The 21,265-nt window shown below is 40.1% G+C and overlaps 1 protein-coding gene across 2 annotated transcripts in view; it reads left to right on the top strand.

Moving 5' to 3' along the window:
- Positions 1–20,211: 20,211 nt before the first annotated feature.
- ZC4H2 (zinc finger C4H2-type containing) overlaps positions 20,212–21,265 on the top strand; it is a 39,273-nt gene continuing 38,219 nt past the window's right edge. For both annotated transcript variants that reach the window (XM_012750018.2, XM_012750017.2), the window contains exon 1: positions 20,212–20,360. In XM_012750018.2, the coding sequence (XP_012605472.1) occupies positions 20,308–20,360 (53 nt within the window). In that variant the 5' untranslated portion in view covers positions 20,212–20,307. The remainder of the gene's footprint in view (positions 20,361–21,265) is intronic.

Raw genomic sequence — 21,265 nt, 5'->3', positions numbered from 1 at the left:
GAGATGGTATCACAAAAGAAGGGACAGAACCTCTCTGATTCTCCATGGGTCTTCTTTCACAAGGGGGATGATTATAGCTGACCATCTTCTTGGCTATTAAGCCCAAAGGGTTAAGAGAAAATAAAATACAGAAGAAACTAAGGGGAGAGGAGTCTTGATGCTTCTCCTCATATCAGAAATAACCATAACAGATGGTTCCCACATCTTTTCCTATACTTTTCTTCCCTCTTTCTAAACAGGGTGGAACACCAAACCAATAGATCAGAGGGCAAGACACTGCTTCAGTCACATTTACTTGTGAACTGAAGAATGGGACCTTCAGACCAGGCAGCTCCTCCTTCCATTCTGCTGGGATTGTCAAAGTTCTTTCTCTTTACCTAAGGTTATTGTGCCTTGTATTTCACAGAAAGATAATATTTTTATTCATGCTAAATTGAGGAAATAACAGCCTCTCTTGAGCCTCAAGCTTGTGCCATGCACTTCAAATCAAGTTTGCCAGAACTATGTATTAGATGTATTGGACCCAGGTCCAACTAATAATAACATGGTACTTTGTTCCTTATTTCAAAACTTTTTCTGTTATTAGGGAACAATTGAGAAGAAAGAGGCAAAATATGAGCATTCTTGAGTATTCTGGCCAATGCAAACAATCTCTTCAAGCCCCTGGTACAATTCCTCTTCTAACTTTGTTGAAGCACCTACCTATGAGATTATCTACCCCAGACTCTCTCTAGGAATTCTACTCTTATCCTGTTCCTCCAATCTACCACATACATGGTTGCAACAAGAGTCGTTGTGTTATTACAAATTGATCATACTTCCTAACCATAGTTGAATAGACCAGGGGCAAGTACATTATTTCACATGGGCCAGTCAGTCCTTTCCCTGGAGTAAGGACACAACACAAGCTGCATCTGCCCCTTCTATTGGAAGAGCAAAAGCTTTACCATGACCTCCTCCAGTTGATTCCTCTTTATGGTCATTGGTCAAAACTGGGTACATGGCCATCCTGACTTTAAGGAAACTATAAAAGTGAATATCTCACCTAAGGCTGGTCACATTGCTGCCCAGAACAAATTTAGGGTTCTGATGCCAAGGAATAAAGGAGGATTGGGTATTAGGAAGGCAATTAACAGGGTCTGCCATGCTAATACTTTTATTTATAGATATAATGCAAAAGTAAATTTGCCAAATATAAACCTAGCTGCCTTGCATGGGGGGGGTGATTCATTTTAAAAAGGGACTCTTTATTTGGCTTGATATCTTTATTGATTAGGGGTAAGCAAGCTAGTAGGGAGGACCTGGGGAGGACAAAAGTGCTCTGCATAATTGAGACGAAAGTGTTTGGAACTATGGCAGAAATCTGGAAGGGAGAAGGCTAAGAGAAGAGATGGGAGGAGGAAAAAGAAAATGATGGAAAGTCACATGGTTCATGCTCTGAGCTTTCCCTGTTGCCTCCAAGTTTTTAATGAAATCTAGAAGTCACAAAAGGTTTATTGCACCTAAATTTCTTGTGAAAACTGGTGAAGGGTTGAGCCCTATGTGTAAATCATACTGGAGTAAAATACAGACAGTATGTGTAGATGCGGGAGCCAGAGGCCAGAGTCCAAAGAAAGCAAGAGGTTATAAGCCCCACAAATGATCACAGAAATCATAAGAGAGTCAGGAGTTCACGTATCATGGAATTATAGATTGCAAAACTAATTTTTCCAAGATCTCTGAGGAATAAGGCTAACCCAGTCAACTTCTGGACTATATTCATTTTGGTCCTTACCCAGTGGTAAGCTCTTTGAAAAGTGGGATAGAATCTTATTCATCATTGCATCTCAGAAATTTGTTGGAGGCCTGGAACATAGTAGATAGACTATAAATACTTGTTACTTTGAACTGAATTGAATGGACCTGACCTATACTATGTTGCAATTCTCAATATGCCTATCTTAACTCCCTTAGTAAATTGGACTCTCCATTAAGAGTGTGTTTGGTATTTCTATTTTTCTACTTTTAGTTCTTTGAGCTATCTCCATATTACTTTCCACAAAGGCTGTGCTAATTTGCAGTCCCATGAGCAGTGTTTCTATCTTTCTGCATCCATGCCAACAAGTGTTGCTTGGGGACTTTTTGATAAAAGCCATTCTCACTGGAGTTAGGTGATATCTCATTGTGGTTTTGATTTGCATTTCCCTAATGAGTAGAGATGTTGAGCACTTTTTTATATATTTGCTGGCCATTAGTCTGTCTTCTTTTGAAAAGTTTCTGTTCATGTCCTTTGACCACTTTTTTTTTTTTTTATGTTTCCTGGGAGTTTTTAAACCATCTTTATTTTCCTTTTATTTTGTCATATTATGGGGTACAAATATTGTTAAGGTTACATATATTGCCCCTGCCATTCCTCCCCCCCCCCCCGCCTTGTCAAAGCATCAAGCGTGTCCAACCCCCAGGTGGTGTGCATCGCACCTATTTTGTAAGTATATACCCTTCCACTCCTCCCCCCTCCCATCTGCCCACCACCCGATAAAAGTTTTCTTTCTTTTCTTCCTTTTTTGATCTTTTGGTTACATTGTATATCTTTGGGTTTCCCTACGAAGGGTTAGAGGTATTTCTTTCCCCCCACACACACACAATGCTCGCCACAACCCTAAGATGTGTATCTCCCCCTCCCCCAAACCCTGGTGAGCACTACTACCATTTGAGCACCATAGTTTTAATCAGTCAGTACCAATTTGATGGCGAGTAGATTTGGAGCCCATTTTCTTGATCTTGTGTAGCCTCACTTTGGATAACAGGTTTAAGCTTAATCCAGGATAGCATAAACGGTGCTAGCTCACTGTCATTTCTTAGAATTGAGTAGTATTCCATTGTGAACATATACCACATTTTATTTATCCACTCATGAATTGACGGACACTTGGGTTGTTTCCATGATCTTGCAATAGTGAATTGTGCTGCCATAAACATTTGGGTGCAGATGTCTTTGTAATAGAATGTCTTATGCTCTTTTGGGTAGATGCTCAACAATGCTATTGCTGGGTCAAATGGTATTTCTATATCTAGCTGTTTCAGGTATCTCCAAATTCTTTTCCACAGAGGTTGCACTGATTTGCAGTCCCACCAGCAGTGTAAGAGTGTTCCTATCTCTCCACATCCTCGCCAGCATTTGTTGTTTTGGGATTTCTTGATACAAACCATTCTCACTGGTGTTAGATGGTATCTCATTGTGGTTTTGATTTGCATTTCTCTGATGATTAGAGATGTTGAGCATTTTTTTAATATGTTTTCAGGCCATTATTCTGTCTTCTTTGGAGAAGTTTCTGTTCATTTCCGTTGCCCATTTCTTGATGGGGTTGTTTGATTTTTTCTTGTTTATTCTTTTAAGTTCTAGATAGATTCTTGTTATTAGACCTTTATCAGAAGTGTAGAGAGCAAATATTTTCTCCCACTCTGTGAGTTGTCTATTTGCTCTAATGATGGTTTCCTTAGCTGCGCAGAAACTTTTTAATTTGATGAAATCCCATTTATTTATTTTTGATGCAACGGTGATTGCCTTGGGGGTCTTCCTAAAAAATTCTTTGCCTAGACCAATGTCTAATAGGGTTTTCCCAACATCTTCTTCTAGGATTCTTAAGGTTTCATGCCTTAGGTTTAAGTCTGTTATCCATCTTGAGTGAATATTTGTGAGAGGTGAGAGGTAGGGATCCTGATTCATTCTTCTGCATGTAGCTAACCAGTTTTCCCAGCACCATTTATTGAAGAGAGATTCTTTTCCCCATTGTATATTTTTGTCTGTTTTATCAAATATTATGTTGCTGTAAACTGATGGTTTCATCTCTGGTATTCCAGATCTATTCCAGATATCGATGCTTCTGTTCTTGTGCCAGTTCCAGGCTGATTTAACTATTATTGCTTTATAGTACAGCTTGAAGTCAGGAAGACTGATGCCTTCCCAGTTTGTTCTTTTTACTTAAGATTGCTTTGGCTATACGAGGTTCCTTCTGGTTCCATACAAAGTGCAGAATTATTTTTTCTAGATCTGTAAAGAATGCTGGTGGTATTTTGATGGGGATTGCATTAATTCTATAGATCACTTTAGGTAATATTGACATTTTAATGATATTGATTCTACCAATCCATGAACAAGGTAGATTTTTTCCATCTGTTCAAATCATCTGCAATTTCTTTTTTTAGTGTTTCGTAGTTCTCCTTGTATAAATCTTTTGTATCTTTCATTAAGTATACTCTTAGGTATTTAATTTTCCTTGGGGCTATAGTAAAGGGTATTGTGTTTTTGATTTGAGTTTCTGTTTGATGGTTCTTGGCATATATGAATGCTTCTGATTTGTGTGTATTGATTTTATAACCTGAAACTTTGCCAAGTTTATTTATTAAATCTAGGATCTCTTGGATGAATCCATGGGGTTTTCTAGGTATAATATCATATCATCAGTGAAGAGTGAGAGTTTGATCTCTTCTTCCCCCACTTGGATGCCCTTAATACCCCTCTCTTGTCTGATTGCTATAGCTAGGACTTCAAGCACTATGTTGAATAGAAGAGGAGACATTGGGCGTCCTTGTCTAGTTCCGGATCGAAGAGGAAATGATTTCATTTTTCCCCATTTAGAATGATATTAGCAGTGGGTTTGTCATAAATGGATCTGATAAGTTTAAGGTATGAACCGTCTATGCCTATTTTGTTAAGAGTTTTTATCATAAAGGTGTGTTGGACTTTGTCAAATGATTTTTCTGCATCTGTTGTCAGAATCATATGGTCTTTGTTCTTGATTTTATTTATGAAGTGAATTGCATTTATAGACTTGAGTATGTTGAACCAGCCTTGCATCCCTGGAATAAAGCCCACCTGGTCTTTGACCACTTTTTGATAGGGTTATTTGATGTTTTCTTGTTAATTTTCTTAAGTTCTATATAGATTCTTGTTATCAGCTCTTTATCGAATGTATAACATGCAAATATATGTTCTCCCATTCTGTAGGTTGTCTATTCACCCTAATGATAGTTTCCTTGGCTGTGCAGAAGTTTTTTAATCTGATACGGTCCCATTTATTAATTTTTGTTGCTGCTGTGATTGCTTTGGGGGTCTTCTTCATAAATTCTTTGCCTAGGCCAATGTCTATAAGAGTTTTCCCAACATTTTCTTCTAGAATTCTTAAGCACCTCTTATATTATCCTGGGTGAAGCTAGAGCCCATCCCTAGAAGTGAAGTATCTCAAGAATGGAAAAACTAGCACCACATGTACTCACCATCAAATTGGTACTAACTGGTCAACACTTGTGCTCACACGGAAGTAATATTCATTGGGTGCTGGGCAGGTGGGAGGGAGGTTGTAGGGGTGGGTAAACTCACAACTAGTAGGTACAGAGCGCACTGCATGGGGGATGGGTATGCTTGTAGCGCTGGCTTGGGTGATGCAAGGGCATTATATGTAACCAAAATGTTTGTACCCCCATAATATTCTGAAATTTAAAAAAAGAAAATAAATAAATAAATTGGAAAAAAGAGTGTTTTGATTCATTTTTTAATTAAGTAAGATATCTTGAACATAGTAGGTTCTTAAGGGGCCAATTCTCAGAGTCCCGCCTTCATGGAGAGAGATAAAGTCCCAGGTATTCTGAGTTCTATTTCTAGTGTACTCTAGAATGCAGGCTCTGATTTCTTGGCAGCCTGTTTCCCTTAGGCCAATATGAAAATGAATTTTCATTCCCAAGAAAATATTAATTGATAGCAGGGGAAGGCAGCACAGACACATGTTGTGTGGCAGAGGGAAACCTGTTTGGGATTTTAATTTGCCACCAATGATTTGCAAAGCAGACAAACAGATAATCAAGAGTTGGCAGTATGCAGCCATTACAATTAGAAGCTGTTTAGGCAGTTTATCTATTCTAAGCATAACTGGGTGCAGAAAAAAGGACTAGAATGATAGACACTATAATGTTGAGAATGATCATCTTTATTAGGTGAAATTATGGGAGATTTTTGCTTTTTTGTCTTTTTATGCAATTGGCAAGCTGCTTAATGTGCTCATAAATGCTCTTTAAATCCAGTTCATTTTTGTCTATGGGAATAGAAGTAATATTTATTGAATGCCTATTATGTATTGAGCACTACACTACACATTATATATCATTTAATCTTTGGGGGTGCTATATTCAGCCAATTTTATGGATGATAGTGAGTTCCAAAGAGGCAAGGTGACTTTTTCCCAGATTACAGCCAGAAAGCTCAAATGTGAAGATTTAAATCCAGTTTTATCTGGGGGGCCTTGGTGAAACATGGATTGCTGAGCACCTCTAGATTTCTGATTCAGTATATTTAGGTTAGGGCTGAAAGTTTGCATTCTAAAAGTACCCAGGTTATACTGACTCTGCTGTTGTGGGGATCACACCATGAGAATCATTGCTCTGGAGAATCTAAGTATGTGAAAGCCTTAAGTCATCTAGTCTTGGGCTTCCAAATAAGCAGACTAATGATCTAATGATATCATTCCATGATAGCAGCCTTATTGTTTACCCTCAGTGTGCCATACAAACATTATTATCTATAATATGAAAAGGGTTAGAAAGCACCGATGTAGACCATCCACTCAATGATGTCTGAATTCTTTCCACAAAATTTCTGACAGACAGTCACACAGCTTCTGCTTGAACACCTTCAGAGATGGGGAACTCATTCACCTATGAAGGATTCAGTTCCAATTTTAAACTGCTCTAACCTGAATATTAAAAAGTTTTTCCTCTATACAAGCAGACAACTGGGAGAAGGGAGAGTGAAAGAAAAAAATATCTTAATCACGAGTTGTCAGCCCATGGAAGAATGTTTAAATGGATGTTCTGGAGATGTCCATTATTTCATTTTGTAATAGTTTTGCTGCATAACAAATCTAGCAGCTTAAAACAGCTCACATTTGTTATCTCAAAGTTTCCATGGGTCTGCTTGATTGGCACAATTTGGATCCTCTGCTTCAGGGGCTGTATTGGGTACGCTATAGTCATCTCAAGGCTCAACTTTAGAATAATCTATGTCCAAGTTCAGATGGTTGTTGGCAGGATTCAATTACTCATGGGTTGTTAGACTGGGAGGTCTCAGTTCCTTGCTAGCTATTGGCTAGAGGCTACCCTCAGTTCCTTGCCACATGAGCCTCTCAACATAGCAGCATGTTTTGTCAAAGCCTGCAAGCTAAAAAAAATTCAATAGAGATAGTCTGCTAACAAAAGGGAAGTCACAATCTTTTGTAACCTAATTTTAAACATGATATCCCATGACTTTTTCCATATTATATTCATCAGAAGCAAGTCACTAAGTCTAGTCCCCACTCAATGGGAAGGGATTACACAAAGAAATGGATGCTAGGAGGCAGCGATTATTGGAGGTCATCTTAGAAGTCTATTACGCAGACACTTCCACACTCCTTTAGAGAATCTATCTCTGGCACAGCCCCAATAAGGTAGTCCTTCTCACTATGTTCCCTGATTTCCCAGGGTTGGAGGTTAGACACTTACTTGGATTGGACCACACAGAGAGTAGGCTACTTGCTGCAGGAAACTAAGCTGGTATATTCTTCCTTGCCAGCAGACCTGAGATTTTTTTTTCAGGTCAATAAATATGCCTGGCTCACTACCCCTGCTCCCTTTGCAGCTAGGGGTGGCCATAACGTTAGTTCTGGCCAATGAAATGTAAGGGAAAATTTGATGGGCATCTCTGAGAATGCTTTTCTTTTCTGATAAAGATGAGACAAAAATGGTTAGAATCTTGTTCTATCTTTTTCTCCCTTTTCCTGCCATTAACATGAATATAATGGCTGGAGTTGAAGCAGCCATCTTGCAACCATATGGAGAAGGTCACTGAAATGTTGGCACTGATATCATTAGGCTGTTATGACAACATCTATAACTCCATACATCTAAACTTATTAAATGAAAAAAAACCCTATTTAAGCCACTGTAGTTGGATTTCCTGTTTATTGCTGCTGAAAACATACCTGCCTGGTACAGTTTTGTATACTGGAAGACTGGGACTTCCAATTTTGAACAGCCATGATTATCTATGCACACTTTGATAAATAAGCAGATGATAAATAAGAAGTACAATTGTTAATCAGATGTTTCGAGAGAAGAAGAGGTAAGAGATTATGTGGGACAATAGATAGTGAGTGAGAACAAGAGATGGAAAGGGTTTCCAGTCCCCTGAGACATGATTGAGATCTTCTAATTGGATTACACAAGATTCTCTATTGTGTCATTACCAGAATTCCTTTCTTACTTGAGCCAATTTCTGTAACTGGCAACCAACCATGCCTTGTGTGAACACGTGAATTATGTTTTTGTTTTATTTTGTTTTGTTTTTGTTTTTTTAATACATTGACTGCCATGAGAGTTGTGCTGGGCCCCTCCTTCAACACTTAGCCTGACTTTAGCCTTTCAACACTCAACCTAGGGATCAGCCCAAGTTGAAAACCTAAGGTCTTCTCAGGCCTTTTCTGAGCATGCATCTTGCCCTGGGCATGAGCATGGCCTTCTAAATTCCTTCAAATACGCAGGTAATTTGAGTGCCCTAATTTTCCAAGCAAATTTTTCCTCAGATTTTTCTCCAAGCTCTATTGTATATTTCATTGGTAATCTTTTGCCTCAGGCATCTGCAGGTAGTTCATTTGCCTTGCTTTACAATATGTTTAAGCAATGCTACCTAGTTTTCTGGCCTGAGTGAATTCCAAGCTAGGCAAAACAGAAATGAGCACCCTGCATCATTCCTTCAGGTAGCCCCCAGACAGGTTAGAACAGACCTACCTAATAATTTTCAAATAAGGTCTGCTATGCTTCTTCCAGAATCAGGAACCAGTGACCCACTCTGAGTATGGCTCCTATCTTTCCTAACACTGTTCATCTTGGGAGAGAGTGGGGAAAAGGCAAATAAGTATACCACAAGCATACCTACCATTTAAAGTTGCCTCTTTCTTGATTCAGCAGCCTCTCCGTTGCTCTAAACTTTTGACTTTTTGAGAGTCTGATAAAGTTGATTCTGTCAGTTTCTGCTTATTTTCCATAGGAGGATGAGAATGGAGCTACTTATTCTGTGATTTCCTGATATCACCTAGAATATCCAATTTTAAGGTGAAGGGAATCCTGAGATGCTAATTTGCTCTTCTCCCCTATGAATCCTATGAAAAGCATGACTGATTTTGTAATTTCCTTCTGACTTTGCTAAGAAGATCTGAGACAGATTTGTGGCTACCACTAGCAGTTATCGCCAAGATTTGGTTTTCTTGTCCTACCCCTATATTTATCTTATTTTATGCCTTTATTTCCCATTTGTTGCTGTTTCTTCTTTCATTTTATTTCTTGGTTTTTGCACTGTGTGTATCTATGTAAGCCATATTAAATTCTTTTTATGGAAGGAGGTGAGTGATAAGAGAATAGTATTAAGAGGCTAATATTTCACCTACGACTAAGCCACCTCAAAATTGATAAATTATTTACTATAGATATCTGTTGAATTCTGTTGCTTTAACACCACATCATTGCTACAGTGAAAAAAGCCAAGCAGAGCACAAAACGCATATCACAGACAATTCATGATTGAGAACTGAGTTCCTGGACCTGCCTTTCAATCATGAAGTTCACAGGCTGAAAAAGATAAAGATAACTGAAACAAACTGGCAATATAAAAAAGTGCAGGGTTTCTGAAACTTGAATAATACAAAGCAAAACTTTTCTTGGATACCCTAAGAACACCCTGATTTGAACAACCCAGATACAATAAACTAAAATTTTATTTAACTTACTTATATAAAGTATTGCATAGTGGTAGCACAGGAGCTTTGTAATCAGATTGGCTTGTTTTGATCTTATCTGTGTCACTTATTAACTAAGTGACCTTGGATAGTTGCATTACCTGTCTGTGACTGTTTCCACAGCTTTAAAATGAGAATAATAATACAGCATAATTCACAGGGTTGTTGTGAATAAAGCTAATTAATACATGTAAATGGATAACAGTGTGTAGGATATAGTATTCACTCAATGAAGGTTATTTACTATTCAATGATAAATCATCTTGTAAAAGTGAAGTTGTGTTTATATAACTGGCAAAATAAAACACTTGAGGTAATTTTTAAATGGAACCAAAAAGTTTTAGAATTTTGATATAGACCCCTTTTAACATGAAATAATTATCTTAGACACATGACATGAAAATATACCTGAATATGATGGTGGCTCAGCCATTTAGAAGTTGCTTTGAGCAAATTTGCTTCACCTATTTGCCGCTGAGATTCCTGAGCTATAAAATGGGAATTGAAATAATAACTGCCTTAAAGATGAAATGAAAGAATATTGATAAAACATATAACATAGTATTGACACCTAAGTGCTCAAGTATCTCTTCCTGTTATTCTGAAATAAAGAGAGGGTAGGTTTAAAATGGAAAAGAGAGGAGGCTCCAGGGGAGTAGGGCAGAGGAAGATCCTTAGCTATAACCAGTTTTTATTCTGTTTGTGCTGCAGTAACAATTGGCTTATAAGCAACATAAATATATTTGTTGCTTATAAGCCACTTAGTGAATACCATCACTAAGTGGCTTATAAGCAACATAAATATATTTGTCATGATTCTAGGGGCCAAGAAATTCAAGATCAATGCACCACAGGATTCCATGTCCAGTGAGAGCCCGCTTGCTCATAGATGGCTGTCTTCTTAATGTAACTTCACATGACAGAAGGAAAAGGGAATTCCCCTCAGGTTTCTTTTATAAAAGGACTAATCCCATTCATGTAGGCCCCACCCTCATGATCTAATCACCTCCCAAAGGCCCCACTCCTAATACTGACACCTTTAGGATTAAGATTTCAACTTATACATTTTGGAGGAGACACAAATATTCAGATCATAGCCACTAGGAAGCCTGAGATTAAGAACAAAAATAGGGGGCAAGATGGCAGATGAGAAAAATCACCAACCAGAGTGTCTCTGCAAGAAAGACAGATTTTATTTATTTATTTTTGTTTCAATAAAACTTTATTTACAAAAGCAGATAATGGGCATGCTAGTATTGTCCCCAAGACAGTAATTTGCCAATATCTTGGGTAGGAAATCACTCTGGTGGGGAATTTTCCTGAAGATTTTGAATGACATTGGGAATTCATATTTCAGATGATTAAGAGTCATGCAGGTTTATCCAGACATTTTTCCTTATATCATGTGTTCTTGTGTGTTCTATTAGTGAGCTTTCTATGTTATGGACCATGACCAGTTGTTTGGGCAGTGCCTCAGAGTCAGGAAAAATGAACCTTTTAAAACATTTCTCTGCTTCATCTATTAAAATTTCATCTGATGGAGCACTTTTCTGAATTGAAGAAAGGCAGATTTTAGAAGAAAGTGAAAAAATGAACAGGCAAACAAACGAACATAGATCAGATAAGGGTCAGAAAATAATATGGAGATAACTTAAAGTGATACAAGTAGAACTACCATTTGATCCAGCAATCCCATTACTGGATATCTACCCAAAAGAACAAAAGGCATTCTATAAAAGAGACACCTGCACTCGAATGTTTATAGCAGCACAATTCACAATTGCAAAGATGTGGAAACAACCCAAGTGCCCATCAATACTTGAGTGGATCAATAAAATTTGGTATACGTATACCAGGGAGTTCTACTCAGCCACAAAAAACAGTGGTGATCTAGCACCTGTTGTATTATCCTGGATAGAGCTGGAACCCATTCTAATAAGTGAAATATCATCAATATTATCACAAGAATGGGGGGGGGAAGCACCACATGTACTCTCCAGCAAATTGGTATTAAGTGCACTTAAGTGGCTCCTGTTTCCGTTCACTGAATTCTCTCCAAATTTGGATACTCAAAACAACTCAGAATTAGGGGAAGTGGAGAGAGGCTTGAAGGATATTAACATGCACTGAATCCCTATATTTCAGGTATGATGCTAGGTGTTTTCTCATACTTTATCTCTATTTAATTCTCTATGAGGAGGAGAAAGGCCCTATGTATAGTTCCAAAGTACTCCAACCTGGGAAAGATGTGCAGGAAACCTGGCAAGACTCAGCCCTTTTGGAAACCCAACCTCATACTTGGTCCGGGTGATATAAAGCAGGCCATTAGAAATGGAAGGCAATTGGAGCTAGACAATAAGTTTTGGTCATTCTCTTAGAGGTGAGAATTGAAGCAGGGATGGGGTGCTGTCAGTTCCCTGAGAGAGAAAACAGAAGAAAAGGAAATATTTCATGTCAGTACCTCAGGGATTACTTCTATTTTGGAATCAGGAGAAGGAAAAGAAGCTAAAGAAGGAGAAATACACTGAGAGAAGAAGACAGTGAGGACAGTGCTGTGGCTTAAAAACCAAGGGAAGCAACCCCACCTCTGTGTGATGTCACCCTGGGAACATGGCTCTCACTATCTCCCTTGGCAGCAGCACAGGTTGAGCCTGGCAGTCAGCTAATTGCTCTGCTACCATAGATGCCAACAAGGGCTAGGACCAGTTGCAGCAAAAATGGAACATATAAGTGAAAGCATTTAGTGAGTAGCAAACATATTCACACTCAGGTGAATACACGAGTACTAGAAAATTCTTCTAACCAGTATCAGAGTCTGTGTTTGTGGAGAGGGGTATATCCAAAGAGTCAGAAAAATCACAAAGATAGTAATTTAGCTCCTTTGGCTGCCCAGCAGTCCTAAGGGATACCCATCACAATCACAGCATGACGGAATCCCAAAATGACAGAGCTAGAACACCAGACCAGCTATTCTAACCCCTTCATGTTAGAGATGGGGTACAAGAACCCCAGAGAAGGGGGCATAACTGCAAAAAGTCACTCAGGAAGTAATGTCAAAGCCGGGCAGAGAACCCAAGTGTCTGCTTCCTCCTGCCAGTTGAGTGATTCTGAGTAAATGAGAAATGAATGAGGAAAGGATTGGTAGCAAATGCTCCCAGTAAATTGATGAATTTTTTTAAAAGTGTATCTGGTAAAAAATAGAACACAGAGAATGTCAGCACTAGAGCAGGCCCCAGAGTTCATCACACTGTTTGATGTTACTTTTCATGTGAGGGAACTGAGGCCCTGAGAGGCTAGTTAGTGGTGCAGTCAGTCCCTGAACACAGCTATCCTGCTTCCTTAGGCTGCTTCTTCATGGAAGCTGATCCATGAAATCACTTTCAAATTAAGAAAGCCTGCATATATTTATTTAAGAAATATATACAACAAAAGCAATTGTTCATGGGATTTCTTGCTTCTGCTGGTCAGAATGCAAGTGCTGTGGGAACAAGCACATAAGGAGAAACTTCAAGGAAATGAGAAAATCACTCCATCCTTTAGAACAGGATAAATAGGAAATGACAAGGGCAAATGGGTTAAATGACTCACACCTACGAGGGGAAGGGGAGATGGATGACAAGTGGAAACAAACCAGAGAGGGCACCAGGTTGACATCTTGTTGGGCTTACAAAATGGGGCTTTTAAGCACAATTCCTTTTTTAGTTATTTTCTTTTAAGTTCCAGAGAACATTAAAAAGTTCCATCCCATTCTTTGACAGATGGAAAGACTGAGGCCTAGTAGGGGAAGGAACTTGCCCAAGGACACACAAGGAGACAGTGTCAAGGCTGGGATTCGAATTGAAGGTCTTGGACTCTGAAGTTAGTGTGTCTTCTCCTCCTTTGAGTTCTGGGAGAAGCTGGTGAAAGTTTACTAAGAAAACTCAGCAGATGTACGGTAGACTACTTTTATAATAGGGTTTTTAAAACTAGGGTTTACAGACTTGAAGAGGGAAAAGGTGGGCTCCACTACTCCTACTGTCAGCTCTTCTTTGTTCCCTTCACTTTGCACTTGGGAGATCTAGGTCAGTGACACTGGGTAAATGAGGAGTGAAAGTTCAGCGACATAAAGCCATCAAAAATAGCAAGAATCTCAGCTGAAACATTGTTTGAGAGTGCCTACCAAAAGCCATGTAGGCAGATACAAATTATATGCTAATCACCCACAACTCCCATCTACTGGGGGAATCTTAGGTAAGGCTTCAGTTATCAATGCATTCTTCCCAGTTGAAAGGTTAAAGGAATGGAGAATATGAAAGTTTTCTGGGAGAGTATAAAGAATGAGATTACCTATCTTAGCCCCTAACTCCCTAACCCAGGCAGGTCAATTATCATTTCTGATCTTCAGTTTTTCCACATGCCTCATGTGGGGGTCCTTCCAGCTTTAATATCCTATGGTTTTCTTTCAGTCTTTCCTGTCTCAGTGAATGGCATTGCCCAATTGCTCAGGTCAAAAATCCAAGAGTCATTTTAGATATCCTATCTCTCCCTCTGTACCTCCCCATCCGATCCATGAGCTAATCATATCAGTTCTGTGTCCAATAATATGTTTCCAATCAGTCTATTTTTCTTCATATCTCCTATTACTACTGTAATCCAAGCCACCATCATCTCTTTCCTGGACAACTGTTAATAGCTTTCTGATTGGTTTTCCTGCTTCTACTCTTGCTCCAGTACAATCTATTCTTCTCACAGCAGTCAGAGTTATGTTTAAAAACTAGATCATGTTGCCTCCCTGCTTAAAACTCTCAATGGATGCCTAATGTAATTAGAATAAAATCTAAACTCATCACCATGGTTTATAAGATCTTGTCTTTTCCTACCTGGCTCCTCAATCTACTATTGCTCCCTTAATCAGCCAGAGCCCTATCTGCCTTCTTTCATAGGCTAAGCATTTCCTGCCTCGGGATCATTGCACTGGTTATTCCCTCTGCCTGGAGTATTCTTCCTCCAGATCATTGTATTGCTCATTTCTTCTCAGGTGTCTATTACAATGTCATCTCTGAAGATGTTGTTGAGACCCCAAATTCAGGCTCATGCACCCAATGCACAGCTAAAGCCAAACACTGTGACAGCAGTGCTTGTACACAGAGAAAGGTTTATTTGATTTGGCCAAAGCAAGAAGATAGGAGAGCAAGATCTCTCAGATCCACTTTAACAAAGAGATAAAGTAGGGAGGTTTTATGGGGCTAGGGAATGAGGGAAGGAGTGTTGCTAGGAACCAAAGGGGGAAGTATATGTTGCTTTAGTCTCCAATAACACCTTGACTAACCAGATTTCTGGGTGTCAGTAGCTTGTTGCAACTTTCTAAAGGGCATTCATTCCTTTTGCAAAACAAATTCATAAATTTTTCCTGTGACCCTGGAGTTGTCTCATCCTGCTTGACAAATGAACAGTACACCAGCAATTAATTATTACTGTGAAAACAAGGGGTGCTGGGCAGGAAGCAAGTAGTTATCACGTGCAAGCAAAGAAAGGCCTAGTCAGAATTTATATTATGCCAGTCACTAAAAATGCTGAAGTACTAAAATCTCAAGGGGCTTGGCTACAAAGAGAGGCCTTCCCTGACCATCCATCCTAAAACATTCTCCCTTCTGCCACCATTCTATCCCATTATCCTAATTTAATGTCTTTATGGCTTGATCTCCACCTAATCTTATTATATTTATTTGGTTTTTTTCTTTTCCATGTTTATTGTCTGGCTCCTCCTACTAGAATGTAAACTTCCTGAGGACTGGGATTTTAGGAAAGCAATAGAACATAATGGATAAGAGCATGGCTTCTGGAGCCAGACTGTCTAAATTCAAATCCCAGTTCTTCCACTTACTAGCTGTGTGACTCCGAGTAAATTACTTAACTTCTCTGTGCCTCAGCTTCCTCTTCTGCAAAATGGGGATAATAATAATAATATCTATTTGATAGGACTATTGCAAGGATTAAACTAACTTAATGCATGTAAAACACCATATCTCTCGAACCTAGGAGAGTGCTTGGCATGTAGAAAGTGCTCAATAAATATTTGTTGGCTGATTGCATGAATGAATTGTTGATGCCTACTTCTCTTTCCATACCTTCCTGCCTAGTTTCCTTCAGGATTCTTCCTTCAAGATTTTCCCTGACTGTCCCCTTGCTCACTGCCCAGGACTAAGTTAGTACTCCTCTTATGTATGCTCACAGAACCTTGACTTTTCCTTCCAAGCCCTGATTTCTGAGTATAGTTATATATTTATGTGTGATCTTTTCAGTAGCTGGTTTCTTTCACTAAATGGTAAGGTTTGTTAGAGCAAAGTCTGTGTTTGTCATATCTACTATGAGATCTCCACTGCTTAGCATGGTACCTGACACATAATAGGTACACAGGAAATATGTTTTGGCTGAATGATCCAAAAATGTTGCCTCATTTTTCTCTTAGAAATGCTGATTAAGGAACATGGTGAGAAACTTAGTAAATAATTTGAACTTCTTTTCAAAAGGCAATTCAGAATGAAGGCTGTTGTTGCATCTCTGCCTCCTCTCTTAGTTCAGTTCACTGTTGAAGCACAGGGAAATAACTGTGAATTCAAATATTCTGACCTCCACTTTCAAAATCTTGATCTAGTGCCTGAAAGATGAGTCATGTTAATAAAAGACTGACTGGCTTCCCTTTTGCTAATTTCCTGCATTTTAATGGTATACTCACCAACACACTCTGCCCTCCTTATCTGTTTCTTAGCAATAAGAACAACGTTGGCCCTGAAAAAACTGAGACTTTTTAAATGCTTACTACCTCAAGTCAACCAGTTCTTTTAATGAAATTATTCATTAGAACTTGCTGTTAGCACAGTTCCTAAATATTGTCTTAGCCATTACAGGCTTCTGATCAATTGAGAGTTATTAAACACTTGCTCTGGAAAAGTCACTAGCTTGGTTTGGAGATAGCGTTTTAAGTGCTGCTTCAGGAGAAGGGGCAGAAGGCTATGGTTTCCTCCTCTTTCTCCCTCTCATTGCTAGCCTGGTTTCTTACAACTCAGCAAGGAGGAGGTGAGATATCTGTTCTTACAGAGGTCAAGGAGCCAACTCAAACCCATGGAAGCTAAGAGATTGATTACTCTTTCTTTAATTGGACATCTTAATTGTTACAAACAGCATGAACATTCTTTCAAGGTCAGGTGCTCCAAAGGCCTCCTCTCCTACATTAACTGTCATCCCTTAATGTCTATGAATTGGGAGCATCAGGCATGCTTGACCCTCTGCGGGCACCCTGGCTGAAAAGTAACAGAAGCATTCAATTCAGACACCATGGGGGCATCAGCAACTTGATTCCGGATATGTGATGCCACAGGAAGAACACAGGCCTGTAAGTCAGGAGATCTGATTCTGTTTCAGCCATACTGGGTGACCTTGGATAAGTTCTTTGTCTCCCTTCGCCTTAGTTTCATCAATGTGTGAAATAAGGTTTTGGTGAGGCTTGAAAGACATTTGCCAAATTACTGCCAAATCAGACTGTAAACCCACTAACACATTTAATTTAAACATATACATAGCCACATCCAGACCCTTTCAGACATGTGAGCATATTGTGAGGTATGAATTCTTAGAGGAAGTGAGTGGTGGAAAGTGAGAGACAGTTTAAAAACCTCAAAGGCCATTTGTAAACTGCTTCCCACACATTCCCATACACAGCCTCCACTTCTCCCCAAACCAGCATTAAGTGACATTGTAAAGCACTTTATGTTTGACATAAATACATACATCCAGGACCCCGTTTTACTTTTGGTTGCCATATTTTTAATATACACATTCCCTTCATTAATCTGAAAGTAACTTAGTCCAAATTGAGCCCAGGCTCTAGCTTTGTAACTTACTGTGTAGCCATGGCAAAGCCACATTCCCTATCTGAAGTCAGTTTTCTTCCTTGTAAAAGAGCATAGATCTACTTGTCCTATGTATAGTGGTTGTGTGGATGAAATGATAGACTATACATACAGCCCTCAGTACAGTAGACAGTACATGCCAGGCACTTACAGGGGCTTGTTCCTTTCCTCTTCCTTTTATAGGACAGAGCTGGGGCCAGTCCTTGACTCTGGGCTCACAGGCTTTGTGGCCGACCTATTCAATGGTCTTTAACTGCCAACTAGTGGCACTATAACATAGGGACCTTCAAAAGCATCAGGAAAATGTTAGGCTAGACACCAGGGAGAATTTCTTGGTTCTGAAGGTTATAATGTCTGAGATCCAAAGAAGAGAAGGGCTTCAGTCTCTTCTCTGGAGAACTCTTAAAATCAGTGTGGACACCCAGAAATGGCCTGAGATTTATGTTCCACAAACTTTTCTTGAGTTCCTACAAAACACCAGACCCTGTATTCAGTACCATCATGGGGATGATCTTACTGAGTCCTCACAAGTCATTGAGGTGGGGCTCACTAGGTCCATTTTTCAGATGAGGAAATTGAGGTTCAGAACAAGAAGTGGCAAAGTCAAGCAGAGATAGTTCTGAGTCATCTTTAGTTAGGAGTGAGGCAGGTCTTCTTTTTGTCCAAAGCCCAGCACTCTGGGCCTATTTGTGCTTTCTGAGTAACTGCTTTTATAACTGTTCTTGTCTCCTTTAATTATTCTTCACTTTGCTTCCAGAGTCACATCCCTAAGGTGTTCCTCCAATATTATCACTTCCATGGTTTGAAACATAATTCTCCATTATTTAACACACAATAAACACTTTAAAAATTTTTTATAATCTTTTTACTTTTCTGTTCTTTTTTTTTTAATAGCAGAAGCACGAAGTAGATGTAAACACTTAATAAATGTATATTGGAAAAATGTGTGTGTTAGGGCGGCCTTGAATCTCTCAATTTTCTAATAACAGCTAAAGATCAATCTTGAGCTCTCCCTACTCTTTGTAGCTAGTTTCTGTCCTAAACTAGCAGGCAACCTGCTGGGACTCTGTTTTCATAAACACCTGAAAAGAGACCAGAAAGGAAATGTAAATCTTTTTACATTCAGCAGTTCATGGCATTTAGAATTTGTTTGCCAGCCTCAAGGGCAAAAATCACATCTCCTGTGATAGGCCTGACTACATCTCAGAGATAACCAAGTCTGTAGGAACAGAAGAAACAAGAAAGATGGACAACTTGATCTCTTGAGACTGTCTGCTAATTAATCCATAACAATTACTATTTTTCTCTTTGTCCCCATAAAAGCAGCAAGCCACTTGGCCTCACTGCTGACATCTCCATTCTCCCTGCTCTCTTTCCCCCCTTTCTCTGTCTCTGTCTGTCTCTCTCTCATATTTTCTCTGTCCTTCTAAAGGATAAAATAAGTTTTACTTATATATCTTAATCTCTATATGAGAAATCTTTCTCCACATGTATCGTGAGCATCTACTAGTCTTTTCCACCCTAATAGTGTGCCTGTAGGATTAAGTCTAAACTCTTTAGTCTGACATTCAACATATTTCACTATCCAGTTCAAACGTACTTTTTCTAGATACTACATCTCCCACTTCTCTTTGCCAGCTCTACACCCCATATAAGAACCCTATATTCCAGACACTCTGGACCATTTGTCCCTTTCTTTCTGTGTGTTGTATCTTCTCCCAGAAAGCCCATTCTTTCCTATGGTTTGGTAAATTCTTACTTTTGAGAGCTATTTACATCTTCTCTGCACAGGTTACACCTTATCGATTCCTGTATTATGACACCACAGTATACTATAATTAATGGGTAACTTTTCAGTCTCTCCTGCTCCTCAAAGGCAAGCATTTGCTTTTATTTATCTTTGCCTCACGCAGTGACTCCCTCAGTATTTCCTTCATTGACTAGCAAAGTCTGGTTTCAGTAACTGTTGAATTATGTGGGTAGCAGAAAGGAAGGAGGTCCTCCTCCCCATCCCCGTTTTCTCCAGCTTTTGCAGCTGCACCCTCCTCCCATCCTCCTCTTCCCCACCTCCATTCGAATGCCAAAGCTACTAGTCCCCAGGCAGCAGCTAGAACACTCAACTTCTCAGAAGCTAATTCCAGTGCAGGGTTTCTCTCCAGCCTCAAGCCATAATTGACGACTCTGGTAACCTTTTTGCAGTGGGTAGGCAGGCATGAGGGCCCCCCAGAGGGCCGTGAATAGGTATGTCTCTTATCTCTGCAGTTTCCTCCAAGAGTATGTTTCTTCCATTTTTCTACACATGGGCCAGATGAATATACCCATTCTCTTGCAGTCCTCACAACCTTTAACATAATTATCTGTGACAAATTGATTTAAAGTGCGGCTGCAGGAAGAGAAACTGGCATGTCTCGCTTGGCCTTCTGGGAGTTGTAGTCCCACAGGCCCCCGGGCTGCCTGGCTCGCCCCGCAGCTGCGGACTACAGATCCCAGGCCTCTCCAAGACCCTACCGCACAGGCTCAGAGCCCCAAACCGGGAGGAGGTGGCTACATTGTGTCTATTGTATCCTTTGGCTGGTGTATTTGTACATTTCTCCGGCGTGAAATTGAGAGTGAAAAACATGGCAGATGAGCAAGAAATCATGTGCAAATTGGAAAGCATTAAAGAGATCAGGTAAGTGGTACGTTGCAGCGTCCGCCCTCCCCGGTCAAATCTTGCGGAAGAGGGCTGAGTTACCTATGTAAAGTATCTATTGTTAGACTACTTGCCTAGGGGAGCTGGAAAGGGGTCCATTCCAGGTAAAGTGAGCATAGGAGGGGATCTGGGGATAGTCAAAACTGAGATTAGGAGAGCGAGAGAGAGTGAGCAGGAGCGCGAGCGCGACCTCTTGCCAGATGTGGCTGAGAAAGCGCAGTTGGAGACATACCGGGTTGGTCCCAAGACAGCTTTATTATTCTTGGGATGGGGATTGGTGGTCGGCATTCACGGACACATTTTTTTCAAGTACTTCTTGGCTCCAAGGTGTCTTTGGCTCCTTGAGCTTTAGGAGTCAAAAATTTTTTTCCCCCGTTCTTCCTTCAACTTCAGAACCTGAAGCTCAGGAAAACCTTTTGAGAGCGAAGTCTAGTGCGTTGGGGCTGGTGGCTGCTGTCAGGTGCTGCGGGGCAGAGGGTGTAGAGGAATCCTCACGGGCGGGGCCGAGAGGATGGCGCGCGCTCGTTTTCTTTTCATTCATTCGCCACTTTTTTCCTTCCTATCCCGCGCTCGGGAGGGTAATGGGATCGTTTAGGACTGGAGACGCAGTCGCTGTGCTGTCATGGTGGGAACACAACAGCTACTCTGGGCTGTGACAGGCGGGCTGGCAAAATGGGAGCTGACAAGTCTCTAATCTCCCTGCTCTGGGAGCAGCTTTGACAAGGCAATGATGCTGTGCTTGCTCAGAACACAATAGCGCTGGGTGGGCTGACTGTGTGAGCTCCCACCAGGCCTTCCTTCGCCTAGGACCTCTGTTATGCCTGAGCCCCTGCCCTGGCTCCCACTCTCATTCTGAGAGTGGCCTGGGTCAGACTTTCTCCCTG

Source organism: Microcebus murinus, chromosome X, assembly GCF_040939455.1.
Source record: "Microcebus murinus isolate Inina chromosome X, M.murinus_Inina_mat1.0, whole genome shotgun sequence".
Taxonomy (NCBI): domain Eukaryota; kingdom Metazoa; phylum Chordata; class Mammalia; order Primates; family Cheirogaleidae; genus Microcebus; species Microcebus murinus.
Note: the sequence above shows the minus strand (reverse complement) of the source record. Positions and strands in the feature narration are given on the sequence as shown.